Source organism: Botryllus schlosseri, chromosome 12 (genome assembly GCF_051294905.1).
Source record: "Botryllus schlosseri isolate E-star chromosome 12, Bs_hap1, whole genome shotgun sequence".
Taxonomy (NCBI): Eukaryota; Metazoa; Chordata; class Ascidiacea; order Stolidobranchia; family Styelidae; genus Botryllus; species Botryllus schlosseri.
In genome coordinates this window covers 15,489,565-15,516,902 of record NC_137247.1, presented here as the reverse complement: position 1 = coordinate 15,516,902, position 27,338 = coordinate 15,489,565, and the positions used below count along the sequence as shown (strand labels likewise).

The 27,338-nt window shown below is 39.0% G+C and overlaps 2 protein-coding genes across 2 annotated transcripts in view; one reads left to right on the top strand and one right to left on the bottom strand.

Moving 5' to 3' along the window:
- Nucleotides 1–27,338, bottom strand: part of LOC145451719 (uncharacterized) — a 190,919-nt gene that overhangs the window by 113,045 nt on the left and 50,536 nt on the right. The window lies entirely within an intron of this gene.
- Nucleotides 19,717–24,081, top strand: LOC145451992 (uncharacterized). Its single transcript, XM_080330208.1, has 4 exons — nt 19,717–19,849; nt 20,155–20,229; nt 20,289–20,512; nt 23,809–24,081. The coding sequence occupies exons 1-4, from the start codon at nt 19,765–19,767 to the stop codon at nt 23,998–24,000; spliced, it is 576 nt and encodes a 191-aa protein (XP_080186334.1). The 5' UTR covers nt 19,717–19,764; the 3' UTR covers nt 24,001–24,081.

Sequence of the window (27,338 nt, the reverse complement as noted above, 5' to 3'; positions counted from 1 at the left end):
TCGCTATTTTCGCCCCCTGTCGCCACCTTTGTCCATTTTCGCCCCACTATCGCCCCCTACGTCATTTTCGCCCCCTAGAACGCCAAATCGCCCACGTTGGGAACAACTGGTCCAGAGTGTAACACATCATCATGTAAATAAGTCGAGACAAACAATGAAATGAGTTAAATTGTATTCGAAATTTAATTGGTCCAGGGCAATGATAAATTAAACAAGAACATAACAAATGCTCAAGCCGGTGGCGAGATAGAGCTATGGTACGATCCACAGCTGATAGTTTGCTGGTTCGAGTCCGGCCGACGTTGTGTCCAGGATCTATCCCCAATCGCAGGGGGTTAATCTAGGTTCCACATTTAGAAGTGCAAAAATCGGTAAATACAGAATCATAATAAAGAAGATTGGACTGGATCAAGTGACCCATATAGTCGAAAAACACCACGAAGGCCAAAAATGGCAACACTCCTCAAAACATTTAGTCTCAAATTATACTATTATCATTCAAGCTGAGAAGCCTGGTGCAGGAAGATATTCTCATATAGTTCATCTTCTAGCATCGCTTGTTTTATCTGAAAACGAAGTAATCGAGATAATATGATCAACTAGGAGAAATACAAGAATATTCCATAACCTTGTTGCATAGGGATACCATATGTCCTTTTAAAGGACGATTTGCCCTCTTTTTTCAATAAAACTTAAATGTGTGGACGCCCAATTGTGCTCTTTTTCGATTTCAGATTTACGATTAGACAGGCAAGACTAAAATATATCAACCCGGCACAAAATACACGGGCAAAGCGTTTTTTTTTCTGAAATAGCCACGTAGGTTGAATAAAGAAGGTCAACTAATCTGCGATCAGGGTTATGTTAATGTAACTCTTTGGCAAACTTGACGCCAACAAAAAAGAGTCATCTATTGGGATCGCAAAATATGGTAAACCTATTGTTGCATGTTTGGCATGAAGATGTCGTTTCAACTGCTAATCTCGTTTTATCAGTACACCAGTGCAATTTAACGGATGGAATTTGTCTAGATACCCTTGCTCAACGGTGGTCACTAACGAAGTACTTCTACATTTTCGAAGTACTCAAGTAGTTTTCCTCTACTTCTGGTACTTACTCAAGTAGATATGAATTTCGCTACTTCTACTTCGTAATATTTTGTGATCTACTTACTTACTTTTCGGTATTTTCAGTTTGTCAGGTAGAAGTAGTTTAATCCTCCGAACGGGAAGATAGCCTGAGGAATTTCGGGGTTGTTCTCAAGGAGCATCAACATTTAATTTTCATAAAATTTGAAGTATAAGCCCAGAATTTTCGTCGCGCTTCGCGCTCATTGGAAACGGGGTAACCAGTATGATTTCACGATAGCATCGGTTAATATAATTTAGGTAGCGGGTTGGCGTGGTTCCGTTCACACAGCATTGTCGCCCTTGGCCATATCAAATATTTCATCACAGTATTTAATGTTATGGCTCATCATAACGTTTGAAACTGATATTCCGCACATCATAATCAAGCACAGTGGTCTCAAACACGCGGCCCTCGAGATCATTTTCTGTGGCCCGCGACCGTATTTTCGATTTCGAAGTATTCGACGATATTTAACTGCCATTTATCTTTTTTATTTGAAAACTGGAAATTTGCCCCAAAACTACTCCAGAAGCTTGAAACTACTCATCAAACTTCACTATCACATCACTTTCAAAAGTTACCACTGAGAGGAAGATCTATGAATACTTCGGCGATCGGACATTTCTGTTGCTAAGGCACAGTAATCATTATATCCAAGTTGTTTTAGATTCGTTCCAATATTCGAAGGTGAATCTAACGCTGATTTAGTTTGACATAGGTAATGACTAGGGTCATTTAAAGTCATTAAAGTCATATATTTTTCTATGCATCAGTAAGTCGTGTAATCAATTTTAACGCAAAAACCGCATCCCTATGACGTGCATTAGGAAAGTTAAAAAGTCATATAAAGTCATATTTTGCTGGTTAGGTCATGAATCAGCTTTTCAAGTTAGATAGCAATATTTTTGACTTATAAAGTCATATCGTTGTATACTTTTAATATAAAGTACCAATTTAAGCGGTGAAGCCATTATGCACTAAAAAACTAAGGTAGTAACTTGTTGGGGTAGCTGGTTGAATACTGCTCAATATTATGCCGAGAGAGTTCCACAAGTGAAAGAAATAGTCAATGCATAGTCAGTTAACAGAAATATGCCTCCACCATAACAATATTTCAAGCTTAACACTCAAAATGGAAACTTGTACGTAAACCATCAGGAGACCTATGCTGATCTAAAGGGTCCGCTTGAGCTCAAAAATTACATCAAGAAGCGATTGGACAAAAACGATGCGAAACAGATTCTGGAGCTACAAAGACGAGACATTTTGCCAGCGCTTTATGCAAAACCGCAGAAATGTCAATTCACATCAGCGTCTGTGGAGCGCTCATTTTCCATACTAAAATCATTTTACGTCCAAATCGTAACTTCAAAGACTCTAACATTCCACGCTACATGGAAATGTACTACAACAGTGGTTTAAAATAAAAATGGATGTGTATTGCTGCTATGTTGCGTATGTCTTACTCTTCTAGTTCCGTGAGTGACGTTGTTCGCATTTAAAAATACACGATTTTCACATAAAGTCATATAAAGCCATATTTTCCAAAAAATAAAGTCATAATATTGATTTTTTAAGGTCACATAAAAATGTCATTACTAATGACATGATCAATAGCCTTTGTTATCAGGAGTCTGCCCGAAACCCGGATAAGGCTGTATACTGCTCCAATGCTCTGATATAAGATCAATCTCAAATATATTCTACCTATAATAGTGACACGTCAAATTTCCGCTAGCTGCAAAATTATAACGCGGCAGCTTTTACGATGTCCTGATGCATATTTACTCTCGCATTATGGTGTCTACAGCAGCTATGCCAAGTACAGCAACAATTTTATTCAAATATTTTAAAATGTGATTTTTTCCGTGCCAATCGTGAATTCACAATAGTAAATCATATTTTCAAGATGCATGTGGTATGTCAGTCAGCAACGTCCCGTCAAATAAGGCCTACTCGGAAATACATTCAATTCCCCTATTATTGGTGCTGCGGCCCGCGGTGCCATCAAAAATTAGGAAATTGGTCCGCGAGTACATTTGAGTTTGAGACCTCTGATCTAGCAGGTGCGGCCTAATCTGGAAAAGTGGACTCTGACTTATTTTTAGTTTTAGAGCTGTTTTAACATACCAACCTTCGAAACATTCTGGACTAAAGACATGAAATACATGTTCCGCTTTAAGAAGTAGAATTTATACTTCACTTTCAACTCCCAGTATCATATTCTCTGAGTTCTAATTAATATCAGCTCTTTTGTCTGGATAACATACATGTTGAAGTATAAAAGCAAGTGTAGTAATGCCTTTAATTTCCGGAAATAAAGCTACACAGTATGGCATTTTTACGATCCGGAATATTTTTGATGAACGTTTACTAATCGTGCAAAGCGTTTACACCGTATACTATACAACTTCTCCCTACTGTTCTTCGACTAAACTACAGCGCTTATAATATGGGGGAGGGCGCCACACCAAGATATTTTCTAAAACGTGCTGTTCGAGTAAACAGAGGATTAGTATCGCATTTCCATATCAATACTATCATTTTCATCCCATGATACGGACGAATGCTTATGCTGTTGAAAATTGAATACCTCCTGGTATGCATCAATATGAATCAAGCTCGACACCTTTCGCATAGCTCAATTTGCACCTTTTGACAACCATGTGAACGAATTACGATCGTTTTCATAAACTACTCACTTACTTGAGTAGATTTAAAGTCAGTCAATTCTACTTCTACTTCAAGTAGTTTTAGGTTGGTTATGGAAGAAGTACTTCTACTTGTACTTGAGCAGCTTTTTTTCGCTACTTCTACTTCTAATTGAGTAGCTTTCTCGACTACTTTGACCACCTCTGCCCTTGCTTCAACATTACCTACAATAGGTTAAGAGCGATTTTTTCCGATTGAGATTATCTGTTCAAATTTCAAAGGATAGGCTACTATAGCCGGAGTATGCCGTAACGAACGGGTTACATAATCATTGCTACATTCATTCGCCGGCCGGATTTTCTTAACAAATGCCTTCTGGTAAGTAAATGGTTTGGGAACAACATCCCTATCATTGGTAACGACAAAGTAACCTATAAATAGACATAAATCAAATTCTAGTCAACGTCATAATCTGTTCTTTGTCGCAACTTGTTAGTCGTTTGAAGCGCGAATCTCAAAATTACAGGAATTGATATAAATAGGAGATGTCTATGGCGTCTCATCTATACTTTCTGAACATTGCGTGCGGGGGTAGAGCATAAACATAAGTTCGTACATGAGTTTTCACCAACAGCATCTATGACTGCCTGCATGCATATTGCATATCATATAAAGAAGGGCAATTGCATCCATCAATGCCCGTACAAAGATATAAGAATCGCTGAAGCAGGATAGATATCGCACACAGATATGGGATTTCAAGATATTATATTTTTATATAAAATAATAGTTTTCTGTAGTTCTATTAAACCAAACGTGTTCCGATACCGACATTTACATTTGTCTCCAGGAATAAAAAAAACAGTTCGCTAACCTTCACGAAACATATCCATTTCGAAAAAAATGAGTTTAATAAAAAAAACTATATCATATGAAGTTTTTGTGATCGCAAGTCAACCCTCTTCAAATAATAAATAGATATATATATATTATTATATTTATTATTGGAAGTCCTTGGGTCGACTACTTTATCATATCCCGATAACTTCGAGACTTTCGCTTACATTATCCCGTTATTCTGTGTAGGGGTAATAAAGTCACTCGTTTCCTTCAGTTCCACGTGGTTGACCAAATAAATGAGCAAGACCAGAGGTCTCAAACTCAAATATGTTCGCGGGCCAATTTTCTGGGTTTTTATGGCTTCGCGGGACGCAGCACCAATAACGGGGGCATTTAATATATTTCCAAGTAGGCCTTATTGGGCGGAACCTTGCAGACTGGCATTCCACAAACATCGTGGAAATGTGATTTACTATTGTGAATTCACGCCTGACACGATAAAAAATCACATTTTCAAATAGTTGAATAAATTTTCTGTTGTACTCGGCATAGTTTGTCAAAATAATTAGTTATAGACACCATGCTAGTGTAGGCTACAAATGCATCCAGACGTGCATGCGTCGGAGTTAGATTTGCCTTTGAATATCGGAACTGATCAATAACAACATGAATATAATGATTAATGTGCATAGTAATAAAACAGTCCAGTCGCCGAGGAATCCACTATTGTTGGCGATAATAACTTGGATAAACAGACCCAAGATGGCGTAGGATGTAACTAACTATACATCAAGGGTGCAAAATTGTCGTTTTGACCTGCTTAGCGAAATACGCTACGCTACGCAACGCAAGCTACGACCTTTTGATATATTATTATTCCACATAACAGTATGATAGTTTGTTGCGTTCGTGGTCGTACAAGTTACAACGTTCGGAATCACAAGTTATTCTCTGATTGTAAAGTTTGACCCAACTAAAGCCGTCGAGTCCTTTTTATTTTATCACCCATTTACTCCGAGTTCGAGTAATTCTACAAAAGGTCGCACCCAAGTCCAAATCACAATTTTCAGTCACGAATCATCAGCGGGTCATGTTTTACCATCATAAACAGGTAATATGACGTGAAAGCTGATCTTCCCCCGCATGGCAACTTTTGAATGTGATGTGATGGTGAAATTTGAGTAATTTCATGGTTTTAGAGTAGTTTTAAAGCTAACTTTAAGTTCTCAAAGCTACAAAAATCTATATGTAGCAGGTACATATTGTCAATACTTCAAAATCCAAAATAACGACGTGGGCTGCACAAAACGATCTCGTGGGTCGCGTGTTTGAGACCTCTGAGCTAGATGTTGAAGCTGTTGTTCCTAACAATAAGGGGCAAATTATCCACTTGGGGAGAATTTTGTAATTTGTAGAAGGGAATCTGGTTTAGGATTGTAAATATAAAAGGAAAGTTACATCTGGCAAAAGTGCCTTATAACTAATATATAGGTACAGATATGTTTTTTTTGGGGGGGGGGAGGGGGGTATTTATGAGTTTAGACGAGCTCCCACGTGGAAACATCTCTCCGAACCGTACATCCTGCCATGGGCAATTTCATCACTACCCTTTATCAGAGGTGGTCAGTAACGAAGTACTTCTACTTTTTCGGAGTACTTAAGTAGTTTTCCTCTACTTCTGGTACTTACTCAAGTAGATCTGATTTTCGCTACTTCTACTTCGTAAAATTTTGTGATCTATCTTACTTACTTTTCGCTATTTTCCGTTTGTCAAGTAGAAGTAGTTTAATCCTCCAATGAGAAAGATAGTCTGAGGAATTTCGGGGCTGTTTTCACGGAGTATCAACATTTAATTTTCCTAAAACTTGAGTAAAGCCCAGAATTTTCGTCGCGTACAGTGGATATGGAGTGACCAATATGATTTCACGAAAGCATCGGTGAATATAATTTAGGTAGCGGCTTGCGTGGTTCCGTTAACATCGCATTGTCGCCCATATTAAATATTTTAACTCAGTATATATAGCTCATCATAACGTTTGAAACTGATGTTTAGCAGTCTAGCATTTACTTATCATCAGTGTTGGGATCAAGTCACTACCTTCCAGTCACGAGTCATCTCGAGTCATTGCACATTTTGACTCGAGTCAAGTCAAGTCAAGTCAATCGATTTTCGAAGGTGTCAAGTCAAGTCACTCGTTTTTTGGAGGTGACTCGAGTCAAGTCAAGTCAAGTCAAGTCGAGTCACGAGTCAAGTCATAATTCAAGTCAAATTGAATTTTCGAAATATTAGTGACGATTCAAAGCCATTACATTTTGCTAGCTGTGTGAAAGACAGAATAATTGGCCATTTATCTTGAATCAAATAACTAATATAAAGTTAAATATGCTGCAAGAAGGCGTTGTATCGCTAACGCACATGTAGAAATGCAAATAAAATACATGATGTATAGCGACATGCAACAGTCTGTTATTAGCAGCCAATCGGCTTGAAGCCTCGAAAAGTTTAACAAATTGATATGGTACAATACCCATCCGTGAGAAAATAAACGCACAAACTATATTCGCTGGATTTAAATCATACAAGAGGGTCGGTTATGAGGTTAATCTATTGCTACTCCTACCGACAACGTAAGCTGTGATCATTACGTTTGTGGTCAATTTATTTGTGGTGTAACAATAGAGGATCAGTGAAACGTACAATCAGTGAATGACTGGTTACTCTCGCAAGTGACACTGCAGGCGTATCGCGCATAATACTAACATTCATAAAATTCAGTGATTTAATCGATACCGTTTACTTGATGACTCGTAAAATTTGCTCCAAGTCACGAGTCAATTCGCATTTTTGAAGCGCCGAGTCAAGTCAAGTCAAGTCATTTTTGCAAAGTGACTCGAGTCAAGTCAAGTCATACGAAAAAGTTGACTCGAGTCTGATTCGATTCAAATCATGACTCGAGTCATCCCAACACTGCTTATCATATCGTAATCTAGCAGTCCATGACGTGTCCTTATCTGGAAAAGTGGTCATTTACACCACGTCGATACTCTTCATTTATATTCCGTATACTGCCGACTTCTAGCACGGCCCACTTCTTCTAGAATCTAAGATATTTATAAGACACCGCTTGCACGGGTGAGACGGCGAGGAGGAACCTAGATAAACCTCCAACACTTAAGGTACAAATTCTGGAGTCGACCTCGATCGGACTCGAACCCGCAACCCATTGGTGTTGCAGACGTGGATTATACCACTACGCTATCTCGCCACCTCTAAAAGCAGGTGTAGTAATGCCTTTAATTGCCGGAAATAAGCTACACAATATGGCATTTTTACGATCCACCATATTTTTTATTAAAGTTTACTAATCGCGCAAAGTGTTTACACCGTATCAGATACAACTTCTCCGTATTGCTCTTCGACTAAACTACGGGCCTTATAATATGGGGGACGAACGAATGCGAACGAATTACGATCGTTTTCACAACTACTTACTTACTTGAGTAGATTTAAAGTCAGTCAATTCTACTTTTACTTCAAGTATATTTAGATTGCTCATGGAAGAAGTACTTCTACTCGTAGCCTACTTGAGTAGATGTTTTCGTCGCTACTTCTACTTCTACTTGAGTAGCTTTCTCGACTACTTTGACCACCTCTACCCTTTATACATACGATTCTTAGACGCACACACACACACACGTACCATATGGAAGCTTCCAGTTGCTAACTATAGCTTGTATTAGGGAATTAGGAGATCGTTTCACGGACGAGCCAAATTGCTGACATTAAGCGATGAACAATCAGTGTGAATTTCGGGCCTAGTAGCGCGGAGCGTAAAATAGTTTTTGAATAAATGAAAGAATTTGATCAATAATATTGGTGCGCGTATATGAGTAAGTGCTGTTCATTCTCATTAATTACTTCGTGGAGACACGGTTATTTAGTAACCTCTCATAAATATTGACGCTACTTTAAACATTCGAATCGCTGATACATACCGGACCAAATTCAAAAAACTCCCTTGATCAAATTCGTGAGATTTCAAATCAGAATGTTTTAACGGGAGGTGTCCTGTGGCAGTCGCTATTATGTCTGAGGGGTCTGGCTGCAGGGACAAGATCATTGGACGCCAGCCATTTCATCCCCCGAAAATGTATAACGAAGGCTTCGGAATGCATGCGTCAGTTTTATGGACGTCTATCATTTTGGGAGCGCACTTTGCAGAGTCACGCGTAGCCTACTTCATATGTCTTCGTGTGTCCCAGAACGGAAATTGCCGAAAGTAACGCTCCCCAACCCCCATACTGAGCTGACACCTTAGACGCAATTAACCCAACGACCTCGGGCTACTCTAGGGTATCTACTGGTACTGTGGTATTCTCATAATTGAGAACGCAGTTAAATTCCATTCTGAGTATTTGCGGCGTAATTTTTTTCGGGATACCGATAATAAAATCAAGCCATGAATGGACACTAGATCGCTCCTTTCGCCCCCTGGCTACGCCAATGACCAGTGCCCATGCCAAGCCATGGTAAATGGGCAGGGTTACAGGAGGAATCTCATTGGGCGTAAAACATGAGTCAAAACATTATTCGCATCACTGAGAACTGTTTCGAAACCGAGGAAAGCCCGCAATCTCTCTTTCTTTCTCTCTCAAACGCCACCAAAGTCAGTTCCAATGCCTTCCGTCCTTATCATAGACCACTTGAAATCGAGATTGCTGGTTCAATAATAATCCGTTGTGAGTGGTTTCATATATTGACAGACTATCGAAAATGCCCCAAGCAGAGATGCCGTCATACAATTAGTTTTCCTTTCGTGTATTACGTTCCTCAGAAGACCATCGAGATGATCAATACAGATATCCAAAGAATCTGCCATCAAGTAATACGCCTCTCATGCTAATCCGATAACCGAATGCGCTGCTTGTGAGCAGTCAACAGTTCTGGCGTCGCTATGCCCATAGGAATGGAACATATACGAAATCGTCGACAAACGCAAGTCTCAACATGCTCATTGTCCATGTGTTGCTTGGTCTAAGAATATAGACAAAGATATACGAGTATAGACCCCAATGAATTCTTACAATTTTTGAGATATATCTATGTGAAAACCTAATAACAAAATTCCTTTTGCTCATTATGTACATCATTGAACTTACAAACGACTATATATGTTGATTTTCAACACTTTATATGCCGCTATACCAGATATTTTCCATCGCAAAGACGCATCTCGTGATTCCGATTAAAAACCAAGTAGATAAAGAAAGTCAGTTTATCGTTCCATTGTTCTCTACACGCAATACCCGAGTGCCAAACTTTTAGCGGGAAGCTCGTGAAAACTGTTGATCGAGAACACATCCTTAACCCAAACAGGTAGGTAAATTGGCGATGAATTAGACTTCTCAAAGTATAAAGTTACTGTCGATCAACCACGCGATGCTCAACTGTCATGATGTTAAAATAAAGTTAGCATATTTTGTGATCCGGAAAAGTTAACACTTTATACGAATCAAAAAACTTATAATATCGAACGAGAAAACGGTATAACGTGATTTGGGTTATTATTGAGTTTTTTGTGCTATAGTCATCCTTGTCGTTATTGCCGTCGAACTCCACATTTCGCGTCATTTATGGCGTTTTTTAGTTCTTCCTGTACAAAAGCCTGGCTGTCAAAGCTATAAAGGAAGACGAATTGCCAAAAAAGAGGACATTTTGGCGTCATAGGAGGACATTTTCGATTTCTTGAAAAAGGAGGACATATGGTAACCCGATATAGCCAAAATATTGTCCGTTCATGAGTATCACGCGCTCATGCGTGTGCGGTGCTCCATCCACGCCTTTCTCAATGACCTGGAAATTAACAAGGACGACGAAATGAATTCTATAATTTTTACAAACAAATCTCTTTATTATATGACATTGTTATCTTATGACACTCCGGCACGTAATAACGTATAGTGTACAGTACACTTGTAAACTTCAAATGTAGTAAAGGTGGTGTAGGCATGTTTCCTTTTACAAACTATAATTGTGTCGTAGCTATATATATTGAAGACTTGCTTTGCAGACCTCAATTAAAGGCAGCTATAGAAGGTGATTGGTGGTTTTGCGCACGTGATCGGTGATTTGGTATATCGGTCTATGTCAGCAGGGCATAACCGGACGGGTAATACGATAATGGAGCAAAGGCCTACGCTTTTGACGCACTCCTGATTCCACAGGGCATATTATGGATACTAGTTATCAACACTTACTGCATCATATAAAATCATCCTTTAGAATCGCTAGATTGAAAAGTCAATAGCATCATTTGTAGAAAACATTTTTTGGTGAATGCCTCATCAATGCCATGGTCACAACCTATTTTTCTGGGTACTGTCAGACGTGCATAATATAGGCTTAACCCACCTCTAGATTCAAGATGAAAATAGAAATGACATAATGAAATACATAGATCAAGATACCAGCAATGCATTTTGCCGCTTCGGAATGTAATGGCTAACGCTGCAAGAAACTAAATAGCATTGAAACAAAGCATAAGGTTCCTGATTAGATTCAGCTGCATGGACCAGGGTACCGGCTTACGCCTCGAACAACCTTATCTGCGGCTATTTGCAATAAATGGTCCTAATGCTGTCAATCCAAATAATGATATGAATTCATATAAATAAGAATAGCCTACATGAAGTTGATCACGGTGTCGTTACAAGTTGGCCTACTATCGTGATTCACAACCAAACTAAATTCCACATGTCTCGCAATTATTCGTGATAATATGAATATAGGCCCTATTATACCTGCTTTCATTACTTCACCCGAGCGCTTCTAGCAATGGCATTGATCCGAGTAGGGCTCCATTTATTATTACGAGCATCGTTCTCATATCTCGTAATAATTTATCATTTCCAATATGTTCGAAGACTCGATGTTGAACATCTGCTAGAACTTGTGTATAACATGGCGATGAGCAAGTGGAGTGTTGCTATTGTTCTTATAACCAGTATCATCGCAAGAACGGAGTCAACCGCAACCACGAGTGAAGGTCGGTAATAATGACGAAATGAAATAAAATTAAAACAATCCAATATAGGAATCCAAACTTATATATAAATGTTATAGGAATCCTAACTTATATAAAAATGTATTTTCTAAAACCCACTCATTCAAAATCGATGCGAGGAAAAGATTCACATACAAAATTGAGTAATTCTTTTTAAGACATCTCGAGAGATGTATAATCTACCCGTATGGAGACACGACATTACCACGATCAGGGATATATTTTACATTGTTGGACATTGTTCTACATTGTTCTATGTGTCGGAGGTTTCTCTGGGCTCCTCATCGCAGACCTCACTGCGGTTGCAGTGCATTGAAAAGCCTAGAACGAAAGTGAGCCGTGCTATAAATCGGCAATAAAGACCACGACGGGGACGCATGGATGTGAGAGAGTTTGACGTATGGATGAGCGAAAGATCGAAGAAGTCGTCCCCAAGATTACAGAAGGCAAAGACCTATGAACATTACAAATATTCGTGTCGTGGTGCACAAAGCCCGAAAAAGGCGATAAGCGCCACTGTAAATGTGCCATTAATAATAATAATAAAAATAATAATACATTGTTGGACACGGATACGGTGTCGAGATAATTGGACGAGTCATTCAAATCATGCATACAGACTGAGATGGTGCCAGCATCAGGGCTGTGGAGTCGGAGTCGGAGTCGGTGGAGTCGGAGTTTGGCCAATTTTCGCTTGATGGAGTAGGAGTCGGAGTCGTGAAACTGTAGTGACTGGAGTCGGAGTCGGAGTCGGAGTCGAAGTTTGTGAAAAATACCCTGACTTCGACTCCGACTCCGACTCCTACTTCTTTATCATGAAAGCAGTTGCTTTCAAATACATCTTTAAATTACTAATTATAACTATAATGTGTTTTTATGTACCATCAATCACTGTTATTAGTAACGATACAGATCCGGGGCGGCCAAACCGTTCCTCCCAGGCCTCCTGTTGCGCACGAGATGGTTTTGTGTGGCCTGCGAGGTATTTCTCGAAATTAGATATAACATCAGGTAAAATTGCAAGGCCAACCAAAATTTGATTAGCCTAACCGCGAAATTTGATGATGACTAAAACATCAGTTTCGACGCATTGGCGTAACCAGCAGGGGCCAGCCACATTCATCGCAAATCTTCGTATATGACGATGAAGTAGAATTTTTCGCAGCAGATTTATCTGACTTGAGCTTTTTCTTAGTACTTCGCTTGAGTTATTGTCACATTTCTTGCATTTAGTATTGGAACCCCTCCTGGAAATTATAAATTCGCGTAATTTACAGAATTGAGTCCATCTACACTCGCAATTACGAGATAACGTGTCGTCCAACATGCGACTTCGCCTGTGTGCTCGAAGCGAGATCGTCGGCGATGAAAGATTTCCACAAAATGACAGCTAGCTGAGCTAGGCATGTTCATCGAAACCGTGGATATTGCGATGTCCAAACGCCAAATAATCCTGTCCTTGCCAAATAAGCCCATTGCTATACATAGGCGACCCAAAATATATGCAAGCAATATATTTATTGATCGAGTTCATTCATTGTCTTTGAAAAAATTTCGTGCTTCGCGCGACCCGGGCATGGCAGCACAGTGCACACTGTACGTGTACAGTTGCACACGGAATTTTCATGACATAATTGTTATCAATTTTAAAGCGTAATCATAGCGTCCTATCCGACGCCCAAAAAAAGGTTATCAACATTCAAGTTGCCCGCGCAATGGTTCGTAAATCTCATGTGGCCCTTTGGCCGATAGATAAAATTGGACATTATTTGCAAATTACAATTCAGTTGCATAGAAGAAGAAAGAAGCAATATGCATCTTCGCGATGCAGTCACTAATTGGTGCAATTTTTGGAATTATATCATGATATTGCGACAGAGTAAATATATTGTCTGGTTGTAAAATTGATGTAAATAAAACCAAACGCTCCTTCCCACTTGACAAAATTGAAAATATTTATAAGGTAGCTAGCTGCTTGGGTCGAACAATTGAATATGAAAGACTGCAAGTCCTAATCCTTGAATACTTGACTAAGGGCATGTAGACTTGACATATGCTATTTGACTACTTCCTAAATTTCGTTTATGACCAATGTCTATTACAGTGGTTCTCAACCTTTTTGGCTTCGCGGACCCCTTTTGACCGTCACGGACCCTCGCGGACCCCCTCAAGTTTTAGTTCAATTTTAGCTCTATTTTGGTGCAACCTTCATCTGTCTTGTGCAAATATGAACTGTAGGGTTGTGATAAACAGCAAAATAATTGATTTTCTTGAAGATAACATCATACTATTTATGTAGAAATTGGTGGACTTTTATTATTTCAAAGCTAATTTTGCTGCTGTATTTCTTGAAGTACGTGGTCGTGTCTTGAAAATCCGCGTCTTCGTTTTGATATGAACGAGGAGTGCCGAAAACCATTTCAGCAAAGATAGATGGAGGCTAATGCAATATTAGCACATAACGCTTCTGACGATACTTTTGGTGTGATCGCAACATTTATGGCATCAAAATGAAGAAACACATATTTTATGAACATATCATAACGCGGACCGCCGGTTGAGAACCGCTGCCTTACAGTATTTTCGATTGCATGCTTTTGAGACTGCGTTCCCATTTGGTATTTATTTTTGTCGAATCGGTGGCGAATATCCTGATTTGCATCATTTCGTTGATTGCGTCGATCCAATTTGTACTCAATGTCATCATGAGTCAATGTTGAACCTGTCTATCACAACGGATTTCAGCAAGGGAGTGGCCCTGTCCCGGTCATTTTCCGTTTTAAGTTCAAATAAATCTTCGGCTTTGACAATTTCCGATGCGCTTGCATTATCAGTTCGGATCTTCAACTCATGTTAAGCGCAATTTTGATTCAATGATATTATCAACTGCATTGTATTATGAATCTGTTTTCTATGTTCAGACCAGGAGAGTGAAGCTCTCAAATGGACAATGGGCTCCGTTTACCAGATGGGTCCCGAATCGACCTTACTCCTCGCCCAGACCATTTATTGGAATGCATGTCCAACTTGACAACGGAAATGATCGGCAAGGGTATTTCGATGAATGGTCATCTCACAGAGTTTTAGGGGGTCTGTGTGAAATACCGCATTGAATCTTGCTGCGAGATACATTTTCAATTTAATCTGGAGCATTAATTCTAGAACTAAATCAACTGTTAATTTACCGGCGGGTTTGGTCGTTCTTCGAAATCAAATCTAACATAGTGGTTCTTGATGGCTATAGCCATTCAGCTCAAACGTATGAACCCCATATCACGTTAAAATCGTTCTATGATTATCTTCGTGTTTGTACTTGAATGTAAATTTCACTGAGACCTTCCAATATCCGCAGTTAACGATCGAATGCCATGCTAAATACAAACATGTTAATGTTAGCATGGAATCGGTGTTGTTTATTACTGACAAAACCGACAACTAGAAATACGTGAAAACTGATGATTGTGTATTGTTGGCGATAGCGCATATTGTTTGTTCACCTTTGCTTGATATTGTGATGTGACAACTCATGTTTGTTAGGGAATTCAGCTTGTATTTAAACTATCGTTTATTTGTATTTCGTTTTTCTAATCTCGTGTTTCTAATCTACAATTAGGATTGACTGGTTTTATTTGATTTGATTGTTTCATTACTGTTTTACTTGGCTCTTCGCTTTCGCTTTGTATTATATACTTAAATCTCTTCGCACTCTCTGTTCTACGAGTATCGGACCAGCAAGCACTGCGCAACTCGCATAAGCATCTTGGTATTTACAGAAAATAAATCCAACCCAATTATTCTACGATTTGAATTGCTTGGTTGATCAAGATGAGTGCAAGACCGATAGGCAGGCCGTGTTATTTTTGGCATTTCAGCAGCCAGATGCCAAAACTGCCAAAAATAAAAATTTGAAAATGCCAAAAATAAGCAATTTTTGGCATATGCCAAAAATAACACGATCTGCCAAATAGTGTATTTCGTTCATGGCGTTGTGTTAACAGGACTGCGTTACAAGCGAGAAGAGCATTTGTGAAAGGCAGCCAACCCATTAGGGGTGAAAGCATGGTGTCCTAAACGGTGTGGGCACAGCGAGATTGAACGGCCGACTGCATTTGTTTACGTCATACTTTCTATTTGTCCAAAGGCAATTTTACGACCATTTTTGACCGGCGGCTTGTCGAGCGCAAAATTTGATAAAACGGGTATCAATGAGAAGCTGTCGCAGCACTGATTATTAAAATATAAATTATATTCTGCTCATGGAACTGGAACCCCCAAAATCAACCACGATTTTTGCATTGTGATCGAGTTGAACATTGTGACGCAACAAACTGTCTGGCTATTTCTGAGCTGCATAGTCTGGTTTTGCAAAACAGTCTTGTTGCGTCAATGTTCTTGAACAAGCTAACCTTCCTAGGACTCTTCCATGCGAGTTGGTAATACTAAAGCCACCTGAAGTCACAAAAGTCCTCCGAAAAGATATCGGTAGACTGAAGCAGAAATGATAGTCGGGCTACTAAATAGAATTTGTTGAGAGACAACACAGGAAACTCCTGAAAAAGTATCGGGAAGAAAATTCTTTCAGCGATTAGATCGATGGCACTGGAGAAGTGATCTCTTTTCATGATGCATGGATGCCGGTTCGGCCCTCCAAAGACTTCGAAGCTCTGAAAACCTTTTGTGGATGACTGGCAACATTCTTTCCCTCAACGGCTACTGTTGAAGCCGATATTTCCCAGATTCGCTGGGCGAGAAATGAATTTAGGAGAAACTTAGCTGACCTGAGTTTGGAAGCACTGTTACAGTGCAAACGATTTAAGTCTATTCAACAGCTGTTGAACGTGTTTGTTAGGCTTTTCTTTCTTTTTTTTTGCTTATTGGCACCGATTCCGATGGATACTGCATATTTTGTGGTTTCGTTTGATATTATTAACCTATGAAATCGTTAGGTATTTTCTTCTTCTTATTGTTTGTTGGCACTGATTATACGTGGATGCTGCACATTTTATGGTGTCTTTTGACAAACTAGCCCAAATAAAGCTAATTCGAGGCTGAAACTATCTATTTAGAGGACGATGCCAAAACTGCCAAAAATAAAAATCGAAAAATGCCAAAAATAAGTTATTTTTGGCAGTTTTGGCATATGCCAAAAATAACACGGCCTGCCGATAGGGAACGTTTGCATAGTCCAAAATCAGGTAACAGCTGAGCAGGCAGAATTCGATGCCTCAGATATCGGCACCCATAGGCATTGGATTATCGAGTCGAGACAGCTATCAACCAGTGGACTCGACCTGTTCAGATGATTTTCACCGAGTATAGGTAGTGCTGTACCTTACTATCCGTCGGTAATATTTCATTTATTCGACCATCCGACCTTAATTTGTAATATTCTCTGGATTAGCGAACAATGCCCTTCAATTACAATGCATTTACGCAAAATGGCATACGAGAATTTTGTACTGAATGAGATCCGTCATCATACCAGGGACAGATTGGTAAGTGTTGCTTACGACACTATTCGTATAGCGAATGTAAGTGGCCGCAAGGAGTTAATAATGGGAAACCGATACGTCCACGTCAAAAGGTGCACTTAGCAAATAAGGTTTCGTCCGCCCCTTCGAGGTGCTTTTGACGATGTAGATGAGACGTTCGCACCACCATATTTTCCTCTTCCCGTTCCCAGAAGGCGCTGATACCAGTTTTACGATCAATTATTTGGGCTGGCCTGACTGAGGATTTAACTAACGAGCAGCCGGGTATACTCTATCATTACTCTGGCTCGTCACGCAAAGAGTCGCCTTTTTTAAAACACTGTTTAAAACATAAACAAAGTGTTTTAAAACATCGTTTGTTTCAAATGCAACCGTAGTGACAACATGTTGAAAAATTGAGATATTGCGAGACTCGGTGCGTGGTATAAGGATTCCCAAAAAAGGCGCGTAACTGTAAAAAGGGTGTTACTAAAGACTAAATAGTAGGTATACACTTTTCTGTTGTCTGCGATTGTTAGGTTTTCTTCAAAATGTAGATCTACGTGTCACTTGCTTTACGTGTCAAAAAATATCATATAACCCTTGCCGAGATACAATTGAAATATGTCACTTGCTAAAAGATTCGCGACCCCTGTAGCACGCTCAACTGTGGTTTTTCATCGTGCCGCTATCTCAAATGCCGGGCAGGTGTTATTATGTAAGTATTCAAAGCAATCAGCGCCATAATATGACCATCCGAATAGACTAGCCATGCCCATAAATGTACTAATGAGCACTAATTCGGTCTACTTTTCAGAAGACAAGTGCCGTTCCTAGCAACAGGACCAAACTGCTCACAAAGCAAATACGAATACGAATAATGCGACTACGTGAGCAAAGCTCTTGATTCACGTTCAAACTTGCCTCAACATGATTTCACTCTTCCTGTGCGATTGGGTATGATTGCGATGAAGTAGAAATCTAAATATTTTACTTCACCTTTCAGATGACAGTTATCCACAGAGCGTTATCTGTTTTATTTTATTTTTTAATATCGTGCGTCAATCAAAATATCTTAATAACAGACTGCTGTCAACCTTAACACCGCTATAAGGCGATATCCAATGAAACAAGCCATGGGTAAACAAGCGGTAGTAAACAAGCGACTGACTGCAGTAGGCCTACCAGTCTGTGCTCGGATTTTATTGGTGTTATTTCTTGTTGTTGTTGTTGTTGTTGTTGTTGTTGGTGGTGGTGGTGGTCATGTTTTGCCTGACCAGTCATTTCATCGAAAATCAATCTATGGTAATGTGCTTCTGGGCAGAAAAATATAACATAAATCTTCAGATACAGCTATTAGGCGGATATGACATTCTACTCTACTAAAAACGCATCTCATCACTGGCTAATTTCTAACAGGCCGGATTTAAATAGCTGTGGCAACATCATAACTAAACAGCAGCATTGTGGCATTGTCGCAAAAGACTGAATTCCATTTTTCAAATGTTGATGCAGACGGAACTTACAAATGTAAAAATATATCTTAATTATATACCTGTCAATCTTTGACATCACCCCACGAAAGCGTATAGAAAGTACTTCAAGCGGGGAGAGGTACCACAGAACATTGGGAAATGGCCAGATAAGGGAGAAAAATATTGACACTTTTCTCTTATCGCAAATTGAAAGACGCTGTTTCCAGCTTATAAACCAGATACAACTAGCTTGATGCAGTTAGATATAGATAATCTTACCACTGACAGGACGGGTAATACGAACATCATGCATAGGGTAACACGCTTATGGCGAAATAGTATACATTACGCATACGAATTGACTATAGTTATCAATACTTACTGCAAGATTTCCTCGTCGGTTAACCATTTCCGTTTCTCTGTATACTGTACAAGGTAGCAGTTGATATGGAGCTAAAATCAAAGTTTAAATATATGAACCTAGATTGAAATCCGATCGGCATTATTTATTTAAAGAAAGTTCTTAAGCATCATGAAGTCGAGATTGAATTATTACTATTATGGATCTCTTCATACGTGGGTCATAGACTATACTTTCCGATTCAAGCTGCAGGTCGGGATGATATATTCAAATATGCAGATAAATATACCAGCAATACATTATGCCGCTTGAAAAAACAGCAACTTATGCTATAAGGAAACGAAAATAAAAAGACTCGAGGCACAAGATTCCGAATTCGTTTCGACCAAGGTGCCGGCTATAGCTTCACACAGCCCCTGCCCACATGCTCATTGCTATTGTGGACACAACACCATGCTGTCAACACGATATTACCATGAAATCTAGACATGATGTTCACCGTATTTGATCATTATTGAAAAATAGTGCGATGTACACTCAAAGTAAATGCCTCACACCCCGAAATTATTCAGGATAATAAGTAGCCTGCCTGCTTTCAATATAGCGAATACACAAACGATGGTAATGGTTGTATTCATGCGGGGGTGATTTCATTTCATATAATTACGACAATCGTTCTTATATCTTGGGATAATCTCTTATGTTCACATTCTTCGAAGATGCCTTATTCATCATCTGCATAATATAGGTATCCCATACTTGTAACTAACATGGCGATGAGCAAGTTCAGTATTGCTATTTTTCTGGTGACCAGTATTATCGCAAGAATAGAATCAACTGCAACGACGAATGAAGGTCGGTAACAATATTGGAGTGAGCTTAATTTAAATTGAATTAATTTAGTATGAACTTCGTAACAGTTAAATTTGTTTTAAAGGATTTTACTTAAATTTATCCTTACAACAAGTAAGTTCATTCGGAAACGATGCGGGAAAGGTTTCCTATATAAACATGAGAAATCCTTTTACGATGTTTACAGAGATGCATCATGAACTCAAATGGACACACGAGATCAGCAAATTCCCGACATAATTAGAATTTGTGTTACAAAACCCTTCACTTCTACTCTCCTGCTGACCTATTGACATGTAAATTTTCAGAGACAGACATATCCAATCGCAACCAAACGTACGTCGGTTTCGAAGGCCACAACACCTTCGCACACGGCAATGAGGGTACGTATTCTGAATTCATGCTCTTCGAGTAAAATTGTATTTCGGGATTTTCTCTCCAGGACGATGCGAGGTTCAATATGGCGGCAAGTGCTATATACTGATTATGTCAATGGCACGAATGGGTCTATCGGAAGCTCAAACTGCTTGCAAAGGGGCAAAGGGGCGAATGGCTAATATATACAGCGAAGAACATTTTCATCTGATAAGAGCTCTTATTCGTTCAAGGACACCGATAGCATTTCATTACAATAACGTTTGGCTTGGAATGCTGCTTGATGCACCGGTACGAATATTTTATTGATTTATATCATATATGATTCACATGTTAATGATGAGAGTTAATTCTCCGGCATCACGATCCCGTCTTTGTCAATAAATGAATCGCTGAAAACATAAATCAAGAATTGTTGAATATCGCATGAATATATTTGTTCATACTAAAACAGGGGTGTTCAAACTTTTGCCTGCGGGCCATATACATAACATTGCACACTATCGACATATGTTATACGCTGACACACAATGACAGCATGGGCGTGTGCATAATAGTATATACGCGTATAGAGGATGCAAATATAAGATTGGGGGTCAAACATCCAATATTTTGCTGATGTCACAGATCTATGAGGACCTGAGACGCGTATGTGACGTCACAATAACTAAGTGCAAACTTGCGGGAAGGGAAAATCGCTAGTCGGCCCAATCCCAGCCTTGCTAATACTTGCTGCTATGCGTTTTTCATGCTTGACTAATTTCTATAACACCAGCGTGGAATCATAGCTCGCTAACCTAGCATCTGCAATCAAATAGGATCACAGCATTCAAATCAACTGCGCAGAGAAGCCTATACTGTCACGTTTTGGAATCATTCGACTTGTCTGGCCAACAAGCCATCAAAATCAAATCAAATTGAGTTTGAAACCCCTGATGCATATCTGGCTAAAAACGTAGTGGTATAGTCCACAGCTGCAAAATCAATGGGCTGTGGGTTCGGGTCCGACCGAAGTCGATTTCCTACCTGAGTGCTGGAAGTTTATCTAGGCTCCTACTAGCCATATCATCCGTGTATGCGGTGTCTTATAAAAGCAGTTTGCCGTGCTGCATGTCGGCAGCTACGGAATAAAAACTGAAGAAAATTGGCCTGGTGTAAATGATCATAGTAGTCGACAAACACCATGAACACGACAAAGAACAACATCCCCTGGTGTAATAATCATACTTTTTCACATGTTATAGAAGCAGTTCAAATCTGCCTAATGAAGTAAATTCTGGCCAATAGATTACTGCATGAAGAAGCCTACATACCAATAATTTAACAAGGAGCATGAATAAAGGCTTTCTAGTGCACACCCGCGGGCTTTTCTGAGCGGCTCGCGAAAAGTTCCTCGGAATATAGACCATAAAATCTATTTATTAAAGTTAATGCTTGGACTAAAACTATAAGCTGTATAAACTGAGCCGGAAATGCGTTTATTTTGAAGTCTAGTTTATTTATGTGCCGTGATTACGTAACCTACGCAGTACGCACGTCTTATGAGTATAGTGTGAATTTTTTGACATGTCAAAATAAGTCAAAATTTTGTAAAAATTGTAGCGTTAGGTCAAAAATTTTTTGATCGCTGAATTTCCTTTGTATCTTAGATTTTTCACTGTTTGTGAACTTATCATTTGATATTCTACCGTTTGTAGCCTACTTTATAAGTCTACTGTTGTAGACGGCCCATTGTCTGCTCATTGTGAATCATAAACGGTCAAATGAAACAAATAGGTTGACATGGTGTTATGGTCAACGCACCTCAATATCCTAATTGAAGCATGACGGCTTGGGCATTGCCTGTTTCTCTTATCAAGAAGCGCATGATGAAAATCGTGATGTAGACAGCATTGTCAGAATGAAGCAATACGGTGTGTCACCAGCAGTGTATGCACAACTTCAGTGTTGTCAGCCAACAGCTGCTACTGCTGAACGCTCTTTCTCCATTTTTGACAAGCTACTTAGTACGGACAGACACTTTCAACCCGAGAATTGTAGGAAAGTATCTTTCGCTTACTACAACAATTTTCAATTATTTCTACCATAACATGTAATGTAGCAACTGGAATTCTTCATAGGGCCAGATTTCGTTGAAATAGTAGTTTTTTTCAGGTTAAAATTTTTCAGTATCTAAGCCGAAAACGTTTTTTCAGGCCGAACTACTTCGTAAGAACAGACAGTTCCAACCAGAAATGAAGATATGAAGTACAATTTTAACATTAGGTTGGAAAACACCTAATTTGCTTACGTGAGATCGAAATTTGATCTAAATTAAGTTTTTTAGGTAAAAAAGTCAAAATTCTGATATTTAACGTCAAAATTTTTCATTTTTCAGGTCAAAAAAAAGTCGTCCTACTTATGAGTAATCCAGATTCGAAATAAAACCAATATAGCAAAGTATGCCGTAACAATTGAAGTTGCAAGTCACTGTTTCCATATTCATGTTAAAATCTTCTTTGCTGCCATTGTTGAATTAAGAATTGAAAGGTGTGTGCTTTCAACTGTTATGTCATACGATTCCAAATCCTAATTCGTACATGTAATGCTGGGGTGGCCAAGAAGTGAAGTAGAAGAAGAAGTGAATTTTTTTTTCAAATTTTTCTGTCAACCCCGTGAAGTTGTTGCGCTGTGTCCAAAAACGATGCAAAACAAATTTGACTCAATTTCAACCCGTAAAAGCGGTGTTATTTGAGTTTTTCGATGATAATTCTTGGATTATCCACCGATTAAGGATAATCAACGAATTACCAAGCCACACAGAGCTAGCTATAGTGACGCTGCTTAATATTAACACATCCATTTATCCGCACATCCGCAGCATGTGTTAAACAATGTAATTCACTCGTTTCGATTTATAAATAAAACAGTCCCCGCGGAATATAGTCTAAACTTTTGTCTCGGCCCGCCAGCATATTTTCTGCTTCACATTTCTCCCACCGGGAATAATTTTATTTGCCCAACCCTGGCCTAGTGCCTACTTCATTGTTATCGTTACCATACATCCTCCTTTAGGAGGATTTGTCCTCATTTTTCAGGAAATCCAAAATCTCCTTCAATGACCCCCTCAATATCCTCCTTTTTGGCAATTCATCCTTCTCTATAGATTTGACAGCCCGACGATTGGGTTGAGCTGTGAAATGACCTTTTTCTTATGTCATCACAACAGTATTTCCTATAACGGCATTCAAATTACCCGTTTTCTCGTGCTATATATGATAAACTTCGTGATTTGTAGAAAGTTTCCTCTTTTCCGGACCTCAAAATGTGGGAACCCTATTGTTGTGAGAAAAAGGTTATCGCTATTATTGTAACATCTGTCGACAGTGCGACAGTTGAAGAGTTTATTGTCACGAAATCTAGAACTGGAAGATATTGTTGCTGACAATTATTTAACAATTATTACAAAAACAGCATTATCCAGCTGATACTTTATATAAACTTGACATTGTCATCAACAGTTTTGACATCATCTGGACTTGAGCATGGATTTTCCTTGATTGATCTTGTCAACTTCAATATACTACGAATCTGTTTTCTATGTTTAGACCAGGAGAGTGAAACTCTCTAACGGACAATGGGCCCCGTTTACCAGGTGGTACCCAAATCGACCTCTTTCCTCGCCCAGGTCATATATTGCAATGCATGTCGAGCTTGACAACAAAATCGATAGGCAAGGATATTTCGATGAATGGGCATCTGACAGACTCTTTGGAGGTGTATGTGAAATACCGCAGTGAATCTAGCTGCGAGAGAGCTGCTTTTTAAAAATTTAACCCGGAAGATAAATTCTGAAATAAAAGCAACTGTTCATTTATCGGCGTGTTTGATCTGCTGGGACACCAGGTTTGTAGGTACAAATCAGAATGTTCCCACTCAGGTGATTGATCCAATTGAATTTATAAAATTTCATGAGTTGTCTCTTATTCGTGAGATGGAAGATTTTCTCAAAAGGGGGCATTTTTTGATATAATTGATTATGCGGCAGTTTTTGTTCGATGTGGTCAAAGTAGTCATGAAGACTATGCAGGTACACGTGAAGAACCGCGAAAAAATTTTGCGCACGTACGAGAAGAAGTAGTGCTTCTCGAAGCAGCCCAAAACTACTTCAAGTAAAAGTAAAATTCGATGTATTTGAACACTATTTAGGTAAGTAACTGGTTTTTGAAATGCAGTCATAAAGACGCTTTCATGGACCGAAATACCAACAAATTGACATATGGGCAAGTATAGATAGCCTACATAGACATATAGACTTATATTGGATATACATTCCACGCAGGATATATATTTTTTCAACAGCATAAGTAGGCTATTGGACAGCATCATGTGATGCAATTGATGCATTTGCTATAAAACAGTGAACCTACACCACTTTTTAAAAATGAGTCGTACTTGCGCTCGCCCGTATCGTATTAAGGCCAGTAGAAGACGATAAGCTACACGGGGAAGTTTTGTCCGATGTAAATTACCCCTTTGCGCGAATTGGGAAGGCAACTGAAAATGTGGTGGATCGTATAATTCCAAACGTTTTACTGAACTCTTTCTGCTGTGATAAAATTGTCATATGGGAAACTATGCATCTTGAAATCGCGCACATGAACCGCGCAACCGCTACATAAATATTATTTGGCCGACACTTTCGTGGAAAGATATTGGTCACTCTATATAATTCCCATAAAGCATAACGAGAATTCTGAAATATCCGCGAAAACAGACCATCAATTTCCCCGTCTTAGTCTCTCTCTATTATTGGAAGTACATGTTTCTTCATCTTGGCGTACTGTAAATAGCGAAAAGAAAGTGGAAGTAAAGAAACATTAGATTTACTCGAGTAATTACTGCAAGTACATGAAATCTACTTGGGGACTTCGAAAAAGTGGCAGTAGCCTACTTCGTTGCTGACCACCTGTGGTTGATCACCATTTTGGAATGGAATCGGACACCCTTTTAACGTCTACCAGTCGTTCTCAAACTTTTCAAAATAATTCACGAAACGGTCCCTTATAAATTTGTTGAATGACTCGCGATCCTTTACAACTTCAACAGAAAACGTCACGTTCAATTCTAATGTGACAATGTAACGGATGTAGTTGATTTCCACTACCAGCACGACTCTGTTTGGTTGCGTTTTTGACGGCGTAGTGATAACATCTTTGTATAATTTTTTATATTCCAAAAATCTAAACTTTCAGACATTTCTGGATCGTGTGAATTTTTTGGGAGGTACCGCGCGGTCCTAAAAATTGTCTCGCCGACCCCAAAGGGACTGCAGAACCCAGTTTGAGAACAACTTTAGTCTACACATAAGTTATTAACCCCAGTCTTGGGATAATGTACAACATTGATCCTCATATCTTGAGTAGAAAGAGTGGGAAGCTGATGTCTAAAAATCATAATCACACCCCTTGGAACTGGTACGCTCGGTATGAAAACCACTACTCTAGACCAGTGCTGCTCACCTTTTTTGGCGTGATGAGCCCTAAAAGTCATTGAGATGAACCAAGACCTACTAAAACCTCCTTCCACAGCCATATTATAGTTAGATCAACCAATCGGGCGTCGTCAGCGGCACTCCCCGGCCCGCTGACGATAAACCCCCCAGTATACCTGTTGGGCAAGGATCTTCTTATTGCAACAACGACTGGTACCTCACGTCACCAGTAGGGGCTCCCCTCAGCCCCATCACATCTGAGTATGTAGTTACTCCCACCGTTTACTCGCGTTTTTTTACTGTTTTTTGTTGTTGCTATAACTAGTTTTGTGTTCACAATAGAGAAAACTTTCTTTTTAGGACTTCAATCAATCACATACCCCCATTTACAGTAAAAGCCCTTCGATGTCTTTGCAGTAAAAAAGTTCATCTTGTTGGCTAAAATACGTAAGTAATTCTTTCTCTCTTGTACGGTAAAATGTTATTTAGGCCCCAGCTCGAGGGCAGTTTTTGTCTTCGAGTCAGCTACTTCTTCAGAGTGAGGCACAGATCGCCGAGAACATTCTAAATTTGCGTAATTCCATGTATTCTACTTACGACGATTAAATAAATATAAATAAAAAATAAATAAATAAAAAATAACGATATCTCATAAGGTAGAGTCAATTCAGAGAAGTGGGTGTCATTTTCGGACTCAGCAGCCCAGCCATACCTAGAAACCATTAAAATATCTTTGGCACTAAAACAACTCTAACAGTATTACCAATTTACTTCCAAAATTATATGCCCCAGTGACGTTTAAATGACTATCATAGAACCATTAATCATATGCAAACATATGATTAACGATCATATGCAAACACATGAATAATGATGGCATGTAAAATTGTTTCATTGTGACACAGCTCGAATTATTCACCATGCAATTAACATGGAAGTATCGTTTTCTAATGATCCTTCCTTTTTATAACATGGACTCTCTTATATCCTAATATGCATGAATTATTCAAGCATAACATATACCCAATCGTGTATAATTAAAATGTAGATAAAACAATCGAAGTGTAGCTCTTGTGTGTGAGTCAGCAGTTAACTTACTAATCTTCTCATTACACACTTTACTGATTACAAGCACGCACACTCTCACTACTGATAAACATTGGTCAGAAGCGAAATTTAGGAAGTAGCGAAATAGCATATGTCTTGTCTACATGTACTTGCTCAAACATTCAAGGACTAGGACTTGAAGTCTTTCGTAATAATTTGTTCGAACCAAGCAGCTAAGCTACACTAAAATATTTTTAAATTTGTCAAGTGGGAAGCAGCGTTTGGTTATACTGACATCCATTTTACAAAACCAGACGATGTATTTACTCTGTCACAGTATCATGGTATAATCCGATAAATTGCATCAATTCGTGACTGCATCGCGGAGATGCGTATTGCGATTTTCTTCCTCTATGCAACTGAATTGTAATTTCGAAATAATGTCAAATTTTATCCATGTCGCTACTAATTACAGTGATTGATGGTACATACAAATCCTGTTTTAGTTATTTTTTGTAGTTTAAAGATACATTTTAAAGGTATTTACATAATACGTAAGTTGGACTCCGACTCCACACACTATAGTTTTCACGACCC